The 20,532-nt window shown below is 33.6% G+C and overlaps 2 protein-coding genes across 5 annotated transcripts in view; one reads left to right on the top strand and one right to left on the bottom strand.

The window, feature by feature from the left end:
- The first annotated feature begins 1,285 nt into the window (after positions 1-1,285).
- On the top strand, positions 1,286-2,897 carry LOC140667519 (hydroxylysine kinase). The gene has a single exon (XM_072895552.1). The coding sequence runs from the start codon at positions 1,286-1,288 to the stop codon at positions 2,366-2,368; it is 1,083 nt and encodes a 360-aa protein (XP_072751653.1). The 3' UTR covers positions 2,369-2,897.
- Positions 2,898-5,104: 2,207 nt separating this feature from the next.
- Nolo (ADAMTS-like no long nerve cord) overlaps positions 5,105-20,532 on the bottom strand; it is a 190,160-nt gene continuing 174,732 nt past the window's right edge. The window contains exons 11-25 of one of the 4 annotated variants that reach the window (XM_072896850.1): positions 16,844-16,985; positions 16,097-16,190; positions 13,647-14,041; positions 12,743-12,872; positions 12,024-12,234; positions 11,135-11,445; positions 10,927-11,054; positions 10,667-10,834; positions 10,238-10,395; positions 9,944-10,033; positions 8,685-9,777; positions 8,520-8,602; positions 7,785-8,171; positions 7,560-7,713; positions 5,105-7,398 (exon numbers count right to left, since the gene is read on the bottom strand). In XM_072896850.1, coding sequence (XP_072752951.1) covers positions 7,298-7,398; positions 7,560-7,713; positions 7,785-8,171; positions 8,520-8,602; positions 8,685-9,777; positions 9,944-10,033; positions 10,238-10,395; positions 10,667-10,834; positions 10,927-11,054; positions 11,135-11,445; positions 12,024-12,234; positions 12,743-12,872; positions 13,647-14,041; positions 16,097-16,190; positions 16,844-16,985 — 3,645 coding nt within the window. In that variant the 3' untranslated portion in view covers positions 5,105-7,297. The remainder of the gene's footprint in view (positions 7,399-7,559; positions 7,714-7,784; positions 8,172-8,519; positions 8,603-8,684; positions 9,778-9,943; positions 10,034-10,237; positions 10,396-10,666; positions 10,835-10,926; positions 11,055-11,134; positions 11,446-12,023; positions 12,235-12,742; positions 12,873-13,646; positions 14,042-16,096; positions 16,191-16,843; positions 16,986-20,532) is intronic. The other 3 variants (XM_072896851.1, XM_072896852.1, XM_072896853.1) reach the window with 3 other exon arrangements.

Here is a 20,532-nt window from a genome sequence, read left to right on the forward strand (position 1 = left end):
ATAAATTTGTTGTAATAAATATATAAAAGTGAATTTTATATTAATTTAGAAATTATCTAATTCGCAATATCCTTATCAATATCCTTATCGATCATATCGATATTTTATCAATCCCTTTACGAAAGAACAGGAAAGAGTTCAATCACGTCGTCCGACCAGTGTTTCTCAAATCAAATAACTCATTCGAGTCGGCAAATCTCTCAAGCTAATCAGATAAATCTACATGTGATACGCATATTTTTTTGTCGGTTTTATCAAAATCTTGATAAGGCTGTGTCTTGTTATCATGATATAGAGTCGTATCATGTTACACGTCCAATTACTACTAATGTAAATATCGTTATCCATTTGTACCCTTCTATTACGCTGAATGTCAATGATGATTGGAGCATGGATTACACTCGCTGCGCATACGATCGCTCGCTTAACTTGGTAAACTGCTCCGTCTCTCTGAGAACTTAGTGTGCCGTTTCCTTTGACCGTATAAACACGCATCTGCTGGGTAAGTGATATATTTACTCCGGATATTTCTGATTTTTTTGCTTCTATTATTTAAAAGAAATATATACAGTAAACAATTGAAAAGATATTATGAGAATAAAATATAAAATGTTAAATTATATATTAAATTTTATATATTAAATATAAAATTTTAAATTAATGCTTTCTGAATGAAAAGAAAAGTTACTCTACAAAGAAATGTATTTTTTTTTTATATTAATACTTAAAAAATATTATATGGTAATTTTCCTATAACTTTAAATAAGTTAATTAACTTTCTTTGAATAAATATTATTTTAATTGTTTGAACTAATTATCTAAATTATTTTTATAATTAATTATCTCTCTAGTTCTTATTAATAAAAATTATATCTTTGAAGTGCTAAAAATACATATCGTAAAATAAATAAAGTCTAATCAATATAATCTAACTGACGTTTGCACATAAGGAAAATATTAAATTAAAACGAATAATAATAGTATTGTCAGTTTGTCTATCATATCTATAACTTAATAGATTGTTTGCGTTTTATGTCTCATGTTCTTTTAATAAGATCAGTTAATAATTTGTTTTTACACTTATATATCAATATATTAAATATTTACTGACATTGCTTATCTGTGCAGTTTGACAATTTATCGCCCGAAGAAGATATTCCAGCCGAACCTTTACTCATCAACATTCTCTTCGCTACAGAGGATATATATATAGTTCTCTTCATCGACCCGGCTTCTCCCCCTTAATAACTCGCGGCTATTTTTGTTCCGCGTGCATCGCAGCAACATGGAATACGACACCCTACTTATACCAGGTCAACGCATACGTCCGTCCATGACCGAGGAGATGGCGGTCACCCTGTTGGAGCAGCTCTACGGCATGAGAGCAACGAGCGTGCGCGAATTAAATGCTTATGATGACCGTAACTATCACGTGCTATGCGACGAGACGCATGCGAATCCGCACGTTACCAATACGGAAAAGGCCGGCTATGTCCTCAAGGTGATCAACTCTTTGGAGTCTCGAAAGACCGACGTGCTCGAGGCACAGACCGAAATTATGATTTTTCTCAATCAGCGTAACATCTGTTGCCCGTTACCAGTCAAGAATGTTAATGGTGCCTACTTTTCTCTCGAGAATTTAAAGAGCAACAACACCATGGAGAAATACGCCGTAAAATTAGTGGTCTACCGTCCTGGTAAACTTCTATATAATGTGAAGATGACTGATAAACTGTTGTACAAGATTGGAAATTTTACCGCTCAGATTGATGAGATCCTTATGGGTTTCAATCATCCCGCCTATGATAATCACAAAACATTTTGGATGTTGAATTCAGTGCCTCGAATACAACAATTCACATACGCGATCAAGAGCCCACTGGATAAGCAATTAGTGCATGACGTGATCGTCACTTTTCAGAAAGAAGTGCTGCCGATCATAGATCGGTTAGAGCAAGGGATCATACACGGAGACTTGAACGAGCATAACATTATCATGAGTCCCGATGGCGAGGATATTGCCGCTGTGATCGATTTCGGAGACTGTCAAAGAGCTTGTCGCGTTTTCGAATTGGCTATAGTTCTCTGTTATACGATTTTACAAACGGCCAACGTAGAAATGGGCAGGCACGTCGTAGAGGGCTACGAGAAGATCAGAAAGTTGACTGATGTGGAAAAGAAAATTCTCAAGATCTGCGTATGTGCCAGGATATCTCAGAGTTTGATAATGGGCACTTACTCGTATTTGCATGATCCTGAAAATCAATATTTGCTAAGCACACAAAAAAACGGATGGACATTATTGAAGAGATTGTGGCCCATAAGCCAAAAGGACGTGCTGAAAGCTTGGGGATTGGCTATTCCCTGAATGAGAATCTGCGATACTTCTTTTAATTATTCTATATAATAGCACATAATGAGATGGACTGTGCGTTGCATTTTTGTATAAATGTTTAAATTCATTTAATTCTAGACTTTTTTAGACAACATTTTTAAAACGAATGAGTGGGAATAATTTGAGAGATAAAATTATAATTATTAGATTAGAGCAAATCAGTAGTGCTAAATTTTGAATATTACGTACAGCTTAACATTCAACATATCTTTAGTTTTCACTAAATGATTTTTGATGGTATTAATGTGACAAATATTCTAATTAATATTTTTAGGAATTTTAAATTTAATCTTTCCATTTTTATTTTATAATTAACATGCCTTTAAAAATATTATTGTAATTCAAAAACATATATTTTATGTATTTCCAGACATGAAAACTGACTCTCGAAAAATGATTCTCATTCTTCATAAAAGAAAAAAACGAACAAGAGAATAAATTTTTCGAACAGATTTCTGTGGCTCAAAATACATGAAATATATTGATGAGTTTCAAAAACATAGTAATAAAATCTTTATATATTTAATATTTATTACTTTATTAATTAATAATTTTTTGTGAACGATTTTATAGAAATGTCCTATGTATTTCTACTATACCGATAATCATGCATAATACGACAATCGTCTGATATCTTTTTTTGACATTACATGTTTATTCTTGTTAAGTTAATTTTATTAATACTTACTTTTATGATGCTCGGAGTTATAATCGCGTGAAATTTACTTGATGAAACTGTCACACATTCACACTACCAATTTACTTGACTTTTCTCAGCACTCTTGATACTGACAATTATTTGCAAATGCGATCTTTATTCTTAATAACTTAAAATAATAATAGACGAGACGAACGATTATTAACATCGAAATATCATTCAATCTTTATTCTCATGGAATATAAAACAAAGATAGAATGATATTTCAAAATATGCATAGGCCAAGCTGGACTGCAGCCGCAATATCTTAATGCACGCGTAATATAATTATATCTATTACAGTATTAATCACAATCAATTGATTATTCTTCCTTTCGTTTATTCAATACTTATGATATTCGATAGCGATTAGATTTGCATTACACGGAATGTTATAAACGATCTTGTCGTGATACACAATAAACACGCGGAGACTTGAATCATACATTGCCATTGCAAGCATAAAAATCAATAGATAATAATAATAAGATGATAGAAAATCCAAAGTCTTAATCTCTTTTTATCTTTCTTTCAACAAAAAATATTTAATTATTTATTGTTCTTATTTGGTAACTAATGCTATCGTTTTTTACCTCCAATAAAAGCGTGTAGTTCATCTATGCAAATTTATCATTGCTGTTATATGATGCAAAAAACCTGCGCAGTGATAAATAAGAACATTATTAAAAGTTAAAGAATAAGCTTCTTAATTGCAACGCAAATGTTGAAAAAAAAACGGAATTATTTGCTGTGATTAATAATGTGACCTATAGTCAATTATACGATATAATTATCGCCATAAAAATGATTTATTTCATCACGTTTGCGTCACGATTTCAAATTAAATTATATTTTATTATGGCTCCTGCGGACAGGACGCGGTAGTCAATTAATCTTTCGCTTTTACGGAAGTTATAAGTTATAAGGTGATTGGCTGCCGCGCTTTTTGCGCGGCAAATGTTCCCGCGTTCTGTCTGCAGGAACTCATATTGTGTGAATATAAAATATTCCGGAAATAAATATTGCCTGTATATACGTGCGTGCAGTCTGAGGAGTGCCGAAAAAGATATCGAGAATACGGAAAAAAATATTAGACGATTGTCATATGATGCATAAATGAAATGTATCGATGGTGCAAACGTATCCATGAATAATAACTTCGTGATCGTAGTTGCATTGTGTGTGCCAATTATATTAAAATAATCTAGAGATTTAGTTTAAAATAAGTGCCTACAAGTAAATTGTTTTATTATAAGATAATTGGCTGTAAATACCTAGTATCGAGAATATTGAAAAAACTACCAAGAATGAAAGGAATCCATTGTAATCTGCAGAAACGTCTAAATCACAAAGAACAGGCAATAATTTCGCAAGTAAATGTCATAGTTTTAAATATTGTTAAATAAGTAAATGTTCAATATAGAGGTACCTTTTTCTGCAATAAATACTTGTTACTTTTGTTTCAAAATATAAAGCAATGTTATGTATGTATGTACATATAATCGTCATATTCAAACACAATTATACAACAAATGAAAAAAGAAACTATTTTCTTTTCAAATAGACTCAGTTTTTATGTTTAAAAATATATATAAAACAATAGATTTTTAAAAAAATCCCGGGAAGTAATCTCTATTTATCGAAAAAAATTTTGAAAAAATTATTGTACAAATAATTTTCCTGAAAAATTACAATTTTGCAGTTATAATATTTTAATTCATATCATATTATATACATATACATTTTAAACTTATACTTGAACATTTACTAAAAGATACTAATATTACTGAAAACAATGATCAATTATGAAAGCAATAAGTCTATTTCCATTGTATGTATAATGATATATGATATTTAAAAATGTAGTTTTGGAAAAGGTGTGTTTTTATATAATGTTTATATAATAAAAAAGTTTCTCATTCTTCACTCTTTCTTTTAACATCCTATACAATTCTAGTAAAATTGAATAATCGCATGAATGATTCCATAAAAAAAACTTGACCTATACATATATATATTTAAATTTGAAATTTTGAAATCTCGCTAAATAAGTTTAAGAAAACTTAACTGCAGTATTATGTGCAGTGATATATTCTCTTGTTTTATTCGCATTTAGGCAGTTACATATTTACATAGATATCATGAACAGTAATGCTTAGGTACAATACTAAGTGTGGAGCCATTTTACATACCTACATCGTGATATATACAAAAATGTATGTCAGAACTCATTGTTTTTTTAAGAATTATTGTGACATTACATTAATTAACTGGAAAATAAGTTATCTTTTTGAATGATATATTTTATCGATCAGTAATAATAATGAGATTGTTATAAGATAAATATTATTTAAATGCTTACTAAAACGTGACAGTGGTATATATGACATGGCAAGTTGACGGCAGTTTACAGTTTATTGCCAGCCATAATCATATATGTATAAGATGTATTAAAAGTCGTCTATTATCTCTCAATTATACAAGGAATGTGTGGTTAAGAGAAATATTTCGGCTTTTGTTGCATCCAGTGTACTCAAAATTATTCATTGTATATTTTAGTTTCATTTATATACTAACATATAAAGTCGTATTCACATATGCGTGCATTTCGGTAATTTATGTGTAGCTCATAATATACCTTTTATCTCTTTTGACTTTAATTTATATGTTTTACTCTAATTTTTATTTTATTTACGTCAGCTCGTTTTGGCAAACTGCTTAGCTGTGTCGAGGCAAATTCGTTGATAGCGAAAATCTGTTCACAATCTTATCAAATCATATTAATATATAGGTATCTAATTTTTATTTCTTATTGAAAATATTGAGTTATAAATTTCGATTAATTCTAATAAATAAATGCGCGATAAATGAATACGTATAATTACACATAATAACACCTAATAAATTGAAGTGATTAAGGACACATAATTAAAATCGAGTTCTTTAACCAACAACAAAATAGTCATGTTCACGAATTTTCGCCAAAGGTTATTAACAAAATATTATATTACAATACTTATATATTTTTTATTGCTCTTAGGATCTATTGGCTTAAGAAATCGTCCGATTGGACGTTTATATAGGCGCATAAGAATTCATAACTTACATTTTTAAATAACTTTACATCTTACGTCCGCAATAATTTATAACGAAATCTATAAACATAAAGAAAGAGTATATTGATATTGAATATATGTGTTTATAAAGACAGAGCGGAAATATATTCCTATTGATTTATAGTGGAATGTAAAACGATTTTCTTTGGAATACAACGAGATTCTGTTTATATTAATGCCCAAAAATAATGATACGTAAAGAGACGAACACGTTTCAGTCTTAAAGGATGATTATTCTCCGCTTTAGAAATAAATAAAATCGATTATGTTTATTGTGGAGAGACAATATGTAAAAGAAACCACAAGAAAGAATGTTTCTAATATTATACGACACAAATCGTGTTTCCACAACTTTTCAGATTCTTAGAGTTTTTATTACAATTTAAATTTAAATATAATTGTGCTTTTAAAGCCTTCTTTGTTCGATTTAAAGCACGAACATTGATAACATTTAATAATGTGTCATTTTCAATGGTATCTTAATAACGTTCTTCTTTCCAGCATACAGCAAATAAGTTTCCACTGTTCTCTTTTTCTCATCAAACTATAACAATATAACGTTCTCATCTTTCTTGGACGAATACTAGATTTTCATTTTCTTTTTTATCTTTTTTTTTTTTTTTTAACCAGGGACAATATGAGCGTGCACAATTATAAGGAATTGCCCCAAACTATGTGTGACATATGTTAGAAAATTATGATTTAATTGATTAGAAATTGTTTAGATTGGCGGGTTTTTTCTTTATTACACGAGGAACATTCGAGGCAAGGAGGTGAATGAGTTCTCGCGACGATACGACGAGGAAACTAGTACAGCGAAGTAGTTTTGGTCAACTTCTTTTTCTTGGATATTCTTTATCTATATAAATCGGACATTGTAGTAACTGTGCAATATATTATTCCACAGTAATACGCGCGCTCCTTTCATGTGCGTTACATAATTTTTACTAACAGGCATCCCGGGTGCGTTTACATATGTCAGGTAATTGTCCGACTAATCACGATTTGCATTCTCTGTCTCACGCGCACTGTTCCATTATCGCTCATTTTGTCACAATGAGTCACTTACGATCAATTTTTTCTCAGATTCTAACGACACGATGCGCAGCACTGTTTCTTGTACAGTGGCACCTTGCACATGTTCATTATTTTCACTCTGCTGCATAACTGCGAATGGTCCTTGCAATCTTCTGCAAATATTATAAACAAAACAATGTTATAATCAAAATATTGTATCATTAATTAATTCTACGTTAAATCAAAGAAATGAGATGAAATTAATATTAACGTATCAATAATTATGATAATTAGATTAGTGAGGCTAAAAATCTTATCTCTTAGAGAAACTTACCGGGAGATTGAGGACAAGGCGGACCTCTGCACGTTTTCATTACAGGAGGTCGTGGTATATCTCTACAGGCGTTTCCCGCCGGCTTTTTTGTGCCGAACCAGACACATTGTAGAATTCTATATTTAATACCATCTTCTCCGCAAGACGCACCACACTGTACAATGTTAGATAATGTTATTAGCGTAAGCGTTACCGTTGTCACATCAAATTTTTGATATTATTTACCTCAGTCCATTCGCCAACTCTCCAGACACCTTTGCAAGCATCATTGTAGCATTCCTGTCTTTGTACTGGTCTCGTGGCTTCGTCGCACTTATCTGGATCCAACAACGTGACATTCTTCTGACCGTCTTCCGTATCATCCACTAAGCGGCAACTAATATCTCGTTTCTGCATTGCTGTTTTCCAATTAAAGCACCTCGATGTTTCGCACGAGGTCCATTCCGTAGTATACCATTGAGGACACCTGTCTATTCCGCAGGGTCTCACTTTCTGGGGAACGGGGTGTCCGGCGTCCTCGCATAATTTTTGACCGATAACAGTGCCTGGCGAAATGTGCTTGGAGTCACCGTCCAATTTCATTGATCGTACTGTACACTGTGCACCTCGCATCTATGGAAATGGACGTTTTGTAATTTTTCGCTATCATGTGATTGTTATTTTTAATATATTGCTTGTTTATATGAATTGATTTCGATAAGATTTAAAGATAATATTATACAAAAAGAAAAAAAAATAAAATGAGCAAATACACTTGTAATATATGTCATCAAAAATATTTTAAAGTCTTTTAACATAATTTATCTTTAAGTATTTCTTAGACAATTGCTTAACGACAGATATTAACTGTTTTGCAAAAATTTTTTTCTTGACTAAATTTAAAGAATTAATTTTCCAATTGAAATTAATCACGATCTTACCTGTTAATCATGGAAGTTAATCATGGAAAAACGATCTTACCTGGAATCCGCTTCCTCCGCAAGTTTGAGTACATTCTGACCAGTCGGTTGTGACCCATTCGAACACCAGAACATTGTCCGTAGCTGCATTACAAGTCCTTCGTTTAATTATTGAACCACTTAACCATCATCAAGGCAATATAACTCATCGAATCAAATGTCTTACCTAATATAGCGAGTGATTCCGCAGGATCCTTCGTTGTATTGTCTTCTCTCATTGTAGTGGAGATCAAAACGTTCGTAGGTTTATCTTCATCGGCTGGACGTTGCCTTTCTAAAGAGGTCTCTTTTAGATTAACTAAGGAAGTTTTCTCTATAATACCAGCATGATCCTCTCGATTTCGAGATAAGCTTTTTGCGTCTTCGTCAGAATCTTCCCCAACACTCGACTTCTGATCATCTATCAACGTCGTAGCACCCTTCGCTCTATTTTCCTCTCTACTAGGAAATTGTACAATTGTATAATCTGTCGTGTGATTTTCCACATACAGTTCAATTTTCCGCTTATCCAATTCCTCTTCAAACGCATCACTATATTCAATTGTCTTGTTTGCATGATTTAAACTATGATGATCCGATTCCGGTATCCTTAACTGGTTCTCGAGACTTTTAGACATCATTGTTGAGGTGATGATCGATGAATCTTTAGTTCTCAAGTTTCCATAGTCGTCGTGATTGATGGACTTCTCACTATCGTCAGTAAAACTGCTCCCCTCCTTAAATATTTCCTTTCTCGTGCTCGACTCTTCGACATAATACACGTCCATCCCGCTGTTTCGCGGAGACGTGACAGACTCAGTCATAACTCTGCTCTGAACGTGACTTTTGGGCGTGGTACTCCATTGATCTTTGTACCCGTTTCGCGATTCTTGCCATTGCCGTTTTACATTTTTTAATGACTCTTCGATATAATCAATATCGGACTTCGTGTTAAGCTCGGTATCCACTTTCTCTATTACATGGGACGTTGATTTAACATCATTGCCATTTTGTAGTCCGAAAATAGATTCATTCAGGTCGTAGGGATCGACATCGATGAATATTCGTTCTTCGTCTGGGCCAAAAGTTTCGTCAGGAATAGCTGTGTTGCGATACAAACTGTCAAAGTTAGCTTCGAGATTTTGATACACAAAGTCGGACTTCCTATTATCCATTTTGTGCTTCCTCGTCGCCAATCTTTTAAGTTCATCTCTGAATGACGTGGTAACAGCCTTGTGATTATTACTCGTGGTTATTTCACTGCGAAACGGCCAATAGGCCTGTCATAAAGCGCGTTAATATCGAACATTAAATTTGACAGAATGTAACGAATGTATGCCGAGAAAGTAAAACGTCGAAAATTTATTATACAGTAACGATAGAGTAAAGATACAGATAGACGCGTGTCACATGTTCGTCAAATTTGCTCACGCGTTAACGTCTTACCTTCAAGCTCGATATCAAGTAACTCAAGTGTGGCACAAGAGCAGAAGCACTTGACGGAGCGGGTGACTCCACAGACTCATGATATCCCGGCTGATTGACAGTCAAATATCGAATAGTCGACATCAAGGAAAGTTAGTCCACGAGTGCAAAGCAAAGAATATAGAACCATCACCAAAAAGTTAGTTTTAACAAGTTTCATGCGTACGCGATTTGTTAAGCAATGTCAAGATACACGCAAAGAATTAACGTAATAAGAGACAATTTCTGCTAATAGAATCTTTTTTTCTCATATACCTGATTGAAAGAGGTAATACTGTGTTCTTTTTGCATCACTGTGGCATCTGATGGAGCGGGACTCGTTTTCTGCTTTTTTTGCGGTTTTCTTGTTGGTTTGCTAGGAAACGCACGTTCATGGCTGAGATCCTCGCTGTCAAAACGGTTTCCGTAGACCGCTACAATAAAGAAATCAATATTGTGAAACTAAATATCTATTATTAATAATTTTCATCATTTTTAGAATTTATAATATTGCAGTTTTTTTTTCCAAAAGATAGATATGATTTCAAACTTCTTAATCTCTTTAAAATAATATTTTGAAATAGACAGAAGTGTCTAAAGCCTTGACAAAATTTGTATCGCTATTACTATTTGTATAAATGAGGCTGTATATATTTTTTAAATAAAAAGTATTTTTAAAAATAAAAGCTCGTATATTACTATCACCTGCATGATCAGTGTAAGAACTTTCGCCTGAATTCGCTGGTGCAGAATCCAGATTCGCGTTTCGTTGTAGGTGAACGGAATTGCCGAGTCGTAAATATTCTTCACTACTTATCTGCTCTTTGGAGCGAAATTTCACTATCAACTGCGTCTCTGCGTGCGAATCTCCAGCTAGAAAATTACCATCGCATTTTTCATAGTAATACCTATATCGAAATCGAGAAGAAAGATAAAATATATGACAGATGAGACAGATCACTTACCAATACAGGCATATATCCCCGAATCCGAAGAAGCTATATCGATTATTTTCAAAGCTCCTTTCCTACTAATCTTATACTTTCTTGATTTCCGTATCTCTTTGTTGTCTTTCGTCCATATAATCTGCGCTCTAATAACGTTATTATGTTGCAGCTATCTTAAACGCATAGATATTATTCTATATAATAAAACTCTAAAGCTTGCACTTACTTATCGAACTTTCTGACAGGACAGCGAATTTTGATAGAAGGTGTCCCTTGAAAAATCTTGGCGATTCCGCCGATTTTTAAGTCTACTTTCGCATTGATATCCGTTTGATTGTACGTCGTGTTCAAACTAGTGATTATTGGCAGCACACCTAAGTCTGAATCGTGACAGGCTCTGGTATTGCAAGGTTTCTCGTTGGGTGGCTTTTGAGCCGGACATTCGCGTTCCTCGCGACTCTGCTTGCGACCTTGCGCCATTATTTGTTCGCAGACTACATCTCGCTTCTTCACACCACCGCCGCACGTTCTTGAACACTAAAATGAACTCATTAAAGTTGTCGCAGATGTTCAAAGAATTTTTAAACGCACTTCATATTAATATAAATTATTAAAACATACTATTATAAATATAATACGGATATTTTTATTCTACATAATATTAATGTACGTGAAGAAAATTAAATATTTAATTAAAAAAAAACCTGTTTGTATTAGAGACTGAGAGCAAAAGTTGATACGTTCGATAATCAAGTTAGCATAAAATTACAGCAGGATATAGCTGAGGTAACTGTAATCTTGAAATTTTAGATAATTTAATATGTAAAATAAAAAAATTCGTTATGAACAATAACACTAGAGATTAATTGAATAAAACATCCATACTCTTTAAATTTTTCAACTTTCATGCATAATTATTTTAAAAGAGATTTTTAATTATTTTGAGAGATTTTTCTTTTTACAAAACTATGAATACAGGTATTTTTATCTTTGTATATTAAATACATCTATAAAATTGTGATTTGCCGATGAATAATTTGCACTATTCCCTATTTGTGTGTAGCAAAGAATTTTTCCTCCTTTATTGTTAAATTCTGACACAAATGTGTACATACCTTGCCCCATTCCCCCGTGCTCCACTTGATAGGACAATCCCAGACATTGCAGTATCGTCTGTCGGCGGGTGGTGGTTGCGGACACATGTAATTTGGAACGGGTACTGCTTTGCCGGTGCCGTGTGTCACCTCGTGGATGCAGGTAACGTCACGTGTCTGTATACCAATACCACAAGGACTCATGCATGTAGAGAATTCGCTATAGTTCCACCTGCGGACGCAGATAATGACACATTTGTCAGGAAAGATAACGCGGAGATATGTCCGAGAATTGTATACGTCATAGCATAATTATACTTTTCGTCAACCACACATATATGACAAGTTTACGTAATAATATATGTAATATATGTCGTGTGTAAAGCATATATTGTTCGAATATTTTAGGATATGATAGGATAAGAAAATAAAGAAATTATTAAAATGAGAAAAAAGCATTCAATATATAGGATCGTAGAAACAGGCGAATTTTTTCCTTCTCTAAATTTTTATTCTACATAATATTAATGTACGCAAAGAAAATTAAATATTTAATTAAAAAAAAAAAAAAACCTGTTTGTATTACAACTGAGAGCAAAAGTTGATACATTCGATAATCAAGTTAGCATGAAATTACAGCAGGATATAGCTAAGATTAAACGAGCATTATGTAACGTGAAGCACATTCTAACATTTAGGCATTAAATCGATGTCTGTTAATCAATATTGGTTGCAATTACCTTGGCGGACACGGATGATCGTTACAAACCCGTATTCTTGCCTCTGGTTTTGTTTCCGCGGTGCATAAAAGCGGCATCACGGTTTTCCCTGTGTCGTCACGCACGCAGTTTATAATAAGATCCTGAACACCTATAAAAGAGATGTATGTATACATAATCTATAAACTAGAGATAATCTGCCTGGATCGTATGTTCGCCCCTTTGTATCACGTTTAGTCGGCACAGACTAATCTTAATACGATTATACTTGAGCGCTGTTAATTGCACAATGACATCGATTTTGCCAGGCTATGTCGAACGAATTAAATTCGTTTCGCTAATCCTATTCGATAAACGATTCATGCCAGCTTTGCATACACTGTTGTAGTGCTTTCATGTTTCGTTTATAAATACTGTGTAAAAAAAAATCACAGAATGATCAAAATAAGAAAAATGATTATATTGTTTAACTAATTAAAAGATACTAATTGTAAGACATATCTCATTTAATAAAAATATGAAATAATGAAAATATACATTAAAATGTAGTAAAAATACAAGATTTTAGGTTTCAAAAATTACGTAACTTTAGACTGAACTTTTATATTTAATTTTTCTATAAACCTTTATAATTGAATTTATATAGAATTTTACATTGTATTCGAGTGGAAGATGTATATAAGAACTCGTAAATAAATTTTCAAAAATAAATTAATAATTTTCAAAATTATTCTTGTTCTGTTTCAAAATATAAGATCAACGTGTTTAAAGCAAGTTTCAATAAAAGCTATTTATCATTTCAAAAATCCTCTTACGACGGGTCGAATTTGAAATCCGGACCACCCGGGTGGAGATCTCTTATCCGTTCGATATATCCTGGAATATCAGACGCAATCTTGGCAAACAATAATCGCGTGTTCATTACCTCCTAAGCAAGTGGCGCTGCAGGGGGTGTAGCCAGTTTCCTTCCACGAGTATGTAGTCTGTACATCGCTACCTGGGGCGACTTTGATGCTGCTGTCGTAGCCGCTTCCGACGGAACTGCCTGACGATGATCTACTATATGTATCTGTCAAACTGGATTCGGCGTATCCGCTATCGCCGATCGTGTCGATCCTGTAAGACAGACTGTTTTCCAGTAAGCCGCACGGCTCCATCGTGCACTTCTCCGTTTCGACGGGCTTCTGACCGGAGCATTGGCTGTCGGGCAGTTTAGCGATGGTTTGACTGAACTCGAGGAATATCTTGCAGTTTACCACCCTACGCTTGACCCCTTCGCCGCAGGTGACGCTGCAACGGGACCATTCCTCGGCGATGTATCTATGGTCCGAAAATTTCACGATTGATCTTCCGGATTGGTAGAAAATATAACGTGATAAAAAAACGCATCCGGCCGAAAACTCCAGTAACTGGGATTTTAGGTCATGGAAGGATGAAAAATGTGATGGGCGCCCAAGATTTGGTAACCCACTTTCGGTACGAGCACTTGAGAGAGATTTAAAGCGTGTATAAATTATTTTTTATTTAAGATATGTGACTGTAAAAAAATGTCTAATTTTTTTCTAAAAAGACAAAAGACAATCTTCGAATTCAATCGAGACTAATAATAGAAAGATGTATAGCTTACAAGCACACACACAACATGTGTGCCTTGTAATTAAAATGTTTTATAATAATTTAACTGTGTTTTTAATTTAATGCGATAATTTTCATCAATGGGATACGCGTATACATACAGACACTATATTACTAGATTTATAATATGTATGTATTCGTAAAGATAATAATGTAAAAACAACAAATGCAATGGACGTTTATTATATCATCTGTAATTCTATAGATAGAGATATTCAATAATCCTCAGATTAAATAAAATACTCGAATATACATTCATTCTTTTTTTCATTTAAGCACATTGTGCTATGATGACATTATTTTAACATGATCTAAATCAATGATGTACGTGTCTGTGTATGAGAGATTTAATTAATTAAACTTCGTGCCACCTTTATATTACTTTCAATATCTTTATTTATTCAACAAATATTTCCAACGGAAATTAAATGAATATTGTTTCACACGTTTATTATGTTTCTGTATATAACGTGCATTTATTTCTATTGTATATGTTTCTATTGTATATTCCATATAATTCAATCAGAGCATTTTAATTGATTTGTGGGCAGATAATTTTTCACGTCAGTAAGTAATTTGTTAGCTACAAATGCTTCGATTTATTTTACTAATTCCAAAAAAAGGATTTTGATGTAAATCGTTAACAATGTGATTTCATATCAAAGCTTTCTGAATCCGGAGATATATATGTTTTTTCTTTTTAAACTACACATCAAAATCCGTAAACTATATTATTGGAAATTATTGGAAATTACTAAAAATCAATTTCTCTTTTTGGAGTATAGGAAAATAAAAATTCTTTAAAAAAACAAATTTCAAGTAATTTAAAAATAATGATAAAATTATAAAATTAATTATAAAATTAATTATAAGATTAATTAATTGCACGATTACGATTACTTATAATAAATAAAGTAAAAATAAAAGTTGAGTTTTGCCTTCCTTCATCTTTGTACAAAATAGATTTGTGACAGATGAAATCGTTTTGGTAACAGAAGGGTTAAATGACGCGTTATAGGTGCTAAAGATACGAGGAAATTGTCAGATAATACCACGCAGAGAGAAAGTTATAAGCGCTGACTGAAGAGAATCTAGGTTCAACATCTTATGGAATATCGCTACGGTGGTAATGGCTGTTCTAAAGCTGCTGCCATTGTTCTCGAATTGCGATCGATGTTACATATTCCGCGAGGATTATAGCAAAACGCAAAGTTAATACGAACCGAAAATCTGAATTAATCATTTGGCGGCTTCGCGGGGATTATCTAAATTGGATCTTAAATTAAATCAAACAAGATAGTTATTTACGTTTTTCGAATTTTATTGTCGAAAAAAACAAAAAATAAAAATGCGTTAACCATCGTGATAAATTTATAATACGCTCGTGGTAAATAAATCTATTTATAATTTTAAATATCGTATAAATTTAATTATAAATAAAGAAAAAAAAAACTAATGTTAATTTTTAATTTAATTATATATATAGTTGTTCGATCCGTTTTTGTCACAATTTTCTATTCCTGTTTGCCAGGATTGGCTTATGATTATATTAGATTATTTATTTATCCATGCACAATACAATTTAAAATAGAATGGAAACTTGAGATTTATAATGTCGATAAATTTTAAAATACTTGACAGTTGAAAACACTAATGTAAATATATACAATATATATATATATATATATATATATACATATATATGCAGGATATAAAATATATATATAGAGTACTACTTACGTTGATTCGGAAGGTATTGGCTGGTCCATCAACTTCTCTGACACCGGGGATAGCGGATACGGTTGCATCAGGGGCTGCGTCATACCGTCTCCATCTAAATAACATTTCGTATGCCGTCTCATTTTCTATGCATATTCCCTTTGCACACGATAACCGCGTCTCCCGATATTTTTCCGGTTCGCCTGGGACTTTATTTCTAAAGTTTGTTCCGCACGATAAAGCCCGTCAAATTCTCGGTAACGGTTTATAAATTGTCAAAACTTTACTCGACCAATAAACAACATGCTGTATTCGACCAACAACAATATCGTAAAACTTAATATAGTGGAAAAAATACTTGTCACACTAATAATAGAAAAAAAATTCTTTTTAATTATTGTAATATTTTCAATCTGAAAATTAATATCGTATTTCAAAGCAAGTCGACTTGCAGGCCTCGAACGTGATAATTTTTATCAAGAATATAAAAACACGTTTTCAAATGTATATCCTCTCCAAATTATACATGATAAACCTGAAAATATTGATAATTATTTCTTGAGAAATTGATTGAATACGAAATCTCTCTGACAGAGTCGCGGCTTGAGAAGTTGAAATTTCATTAGCTCTCATATAGATCCGTCTCTGATTTTCCGCATAATTAGTTTATGGAATATCGCATATGAATTTTCAGATATCGTCGCTTATGGTACGTTAAATTGCCGTTCACGATTCAATACGAGTTTAACTCAGACATAACGCAATTACATGTGGAACAAGCGACGCTCGTCTTGCATTCCTGTTCGGTATGAGGACGTTCCGCGGGGTCGCAATCCCTGGAGATGGCACCAACACCGTCTCTGCATTCGATCGTCCTCGTCCGTATTCCGGTGCCACAGGTCACGGAGCACTGCATAAATAAAAAGTTAAAATGTACATTTCGTGTGGAATTATAATGAGACGCAATACGGGCCGATAAGAAGCGTGGAATAACACTGACAGCTTATAAAAATTGTAGCAAAATTTACGTTTTGGAGATGTTGACAATTTACGAACGCGAAACAATTACATTTTATTCAAGTAGATCAATAGAAATAATTAATATGTTACATATATGTGCAGAGATTGCATAATAATCAGACATTGTCCTATAATTAAACAATGAATATCGTACACACGTGCACGATATATGTGTTGTCAAGATTTTTCTTTTAATTTATAATTAACAAAACACGAGGCAAATGTTTGTTTGTTTGACGGGAGATAATTCGGAAGACGAAGTTCCATCAGATATCGCTCTTCTTCAAAAGTAGGGAAAGATGCAATCGCGAAACTCCTCGTGGCGCATTAATGGCCTGGCAACTTCGCACGAAACACCACATTCCATTACAGGCTAATATCGGAACACAGTTTAATTTAAAATTCCAGGTTGCTATTTTCGATTCTTATTTCGTTGAAGCCGAAAAGTCTCGTTCGAGGCATGTTGCACTCTCAAAGTTTCTCGCTCGCAATGAAATCTGCAAAGAGAGGAAAGGGAGAGGAGGGACGAGAGGAAAGTACCGGGACAAAGACGGATCTGGCAAAAGGAATCGACGGAAAAGAGATAATGGAGGAAGGAAAGAGAGAAGGAAATACGAAAATGTGGAAGACAATAAAGAAAGTACTCGGATGTGGGAGTTATCGTTCGGATCGACGTTGAAGGTGGGAAGGTGACACACGAAAGGAAAAGCGGAAACCTTACTCAACTTAGCTGCCGTGCTTTCCAAACCACCGTCTTCTCATTCCACTCTTTATCCCGTCCTTCACTCTTCCTCATCCTTCATCTTTCTCCGTCTGTCTTTGCTTTTCATGGTCGAGCTATATAACTCGGAAAGAGTTTCGATAGCAAGGGGGAGTGCTTTAAGGAGCCCTCAGTGCTTTCAGTTCAATATTTGCATGGCTCCCGGGCGTTCACAAAAGAGAGAAATCTATCAATTCCTGTCTTCTCTCGGGGGCGCTTCTCTGCGCTCCACGGATGAAATCATTACCGTGCTACGCTGACGGGTACCCGAGGCCTTTATGTATCGCTACCGAAAGAGCGCCATTCGGGATGCTGCCAGTTCTCGAAAGCGAACGGGGACGGGCCATTGTGTATCGATCAGAAATGAAGCGCCGTAAATCATGGGCACCGCACATTTTCGCCTGCACATGACTGGGAAGATTTATCCGCTTTACCTGCGTATTCCGCGTAATACACTCATTGATATGTGTGCGAATAAACGTAATGGGATAGCGATATGTTTGCTTGCGCGAGATATATAATATTCTTCGAAAGATACAGATGATGCGTTTATATTTGTCAATTGTACAAAAATATATTTATATTTATCATTTGGAAACAAACAGGAAATATATATATTTATATTTATCATTTAGAAACAGACTTGACTTGCAATGAAATCTCAATCCTTTAAAAAAAAGTGGAATCACAATTTACGTTTGTGTTAAAAATACATAAATTTTCGCGTTGAATCAATTTTCTTATTAATATATTTAATTTTTTTTTTAATAATTTATATCTTTCATGAAAACTAATCAAATATTTTATTATTTTGTTATTTATTATATATATATATATATATATATATATATATTCTCTTTTGAGTTTTCTGATATTTATTTTATGCAAATAGGTTGAGAAAAAAGTAAATGAATTTTAAGATCTCATATGCTACATGAAACAGCATAATACTATCGTAATACATGGTCAGCAAAATATTGCATCTTACACGCGCTTATCGCAATAAATACACATTCAGCGCAACGGATCGCATTTAGCGACCTCATGAATAAAGCATGACGTCTACATTCCGCAGGGAAGTTGCGGAGATTTTTCCTTTCACGTATCTGCCGAGAAACTTTAGTTCGCTCAAGAGACGAGAGATGTTCACGAAAACTCGTACAAACGCCATTCTTTACTGTTATCTTCCTGGACGTTCATCGTCATGTTCTTATTTATGCAACGAGGTTGCATTCTCGAGCATCATGAGAAGCTATTTTACTCACAGCAGGAATTCTCAATGTGTAACCGGATAAAGAATTTGCGATTTACAGAGATTTTCTAACGTAATTGACTCTCAGATGAATCTGTCTTCAAAAGTATCTTTTCTTAACATTTAACATCTATACCTCTCTGCACTGAATTTATACGTTTCATAATCGTGTTAAATACTGTCGTTATTGCAAGTATAGTTGCAAATTGACAATTTAATGCGTACAAACGAGCAATCTGAAAAATGATAAAAATATTTGAGGAAATCCTTCGACTCTCAAATCCTTTCGTTCAAAGCACCGTGATTCAAAGAACCGAGATGTACGCCCAGTCGTCGAGAGAGTTGGAGGAATTCCAAGTAGATAAGTACCGCGCGTTGTCGGTCATGTAAAGTCGCGCGACACTTTTATTGCGGAATAAATTTGAATAACATCCTAAAGAAAGTGAAAAACGTTGGATAGCGGTTAAAAGTGTGCGTTCGCCTCGGTAGCGGAAGTTTGTCGGATGTTAAAGCGTCCGCATCCATCACAAAGTTACTCAAACAATATCTAATTCGCATGTGTGGCTCCCATTTGTCGCAACACCGGAAATGCTGAATATCATGTGTAATTATTAGTATGTTCTAATCTTGGCGAAATTCCCTTTCAATTCGCGAATGTGCCACATCGTTATTCGTTATTTCACGTCGCAAAACTTCGAGGCAATCAGAGTGATTCGTGAGGTACTAGCATCGCGATGAGTCTCGCACAATGAAAATTCTGGAAGGCTTCCAAGTAATGTATCGATTTTCGTGTAAGCGTCTATTGCCATGAGAAGCTGGACCGAAGAGAGAGAGAGAGAGAGAGAGAGAGAGAGAGAAAGCAGGTCGTCGAGCATTGTGCCAGAAGTATGCCGGAAAACTGACATAAGCGCCACCGACTCGTTCGAGTATTATGCAATATGTACCGTGCCTGTTTGAACTGTATGTATTCGCACGCGACGAAACATCGGTAAATGCGCATTCTGGTTACCGCTGCATAAATTTATCCGACCTCCTTATGTTTTATGCAGACGTTTTATGATAACTCTGGCACATCTGCTCTCTAGTTTTTTTTTACATATTTTTTTTAGATCTTATATAAATATATTTTATAACATCTGAATAGTTCATACAGTTGAACGTAAAACGTTATTTTTGTTTTTTTCGACTAAAATAGCGTTGATTTTAGTTTTCAAATCAAAATAAATATAATGAAACCTAATTGTAATCGAATCGAGAATTTCGATTTTTTTTCGTTGCTAAATTAAATCAACTAATTAAATTGTTTCTTTTCGACCGCTTATACTTTATGCTTCTTGTGCAATATAGATATGTTAATCTTTCTTTTTTTTTTTTTTTAATAGGAAAATTAAAAAATATTTTTATCTTTTCTAAACTTTCGGTGTT

Source organism: Anoplolepis gracilipes, chromosome 7, assembly GCF_047496725.1.
Source record: "Anoplolepis gracilipes chromosome 7, ASM4749672v1, whole genome shotgun sequence".
In the NCBI taxonomy this organism is placed as follows: Eukaryota; Metazoa; Arthropoda; class Insecta; order Hymenoptera; family Formicidae; genus Anoplolepis; species Anoplolepis gracilipes.

Coding starts and splice junctions, on each gene's coding strand:
- LOC140667519 (XM_072895552.1), top strand. CDS start 1,286: ATGGAATACGACACCCTACTTATACCAGGTCAACGCATACGTCCGTCC.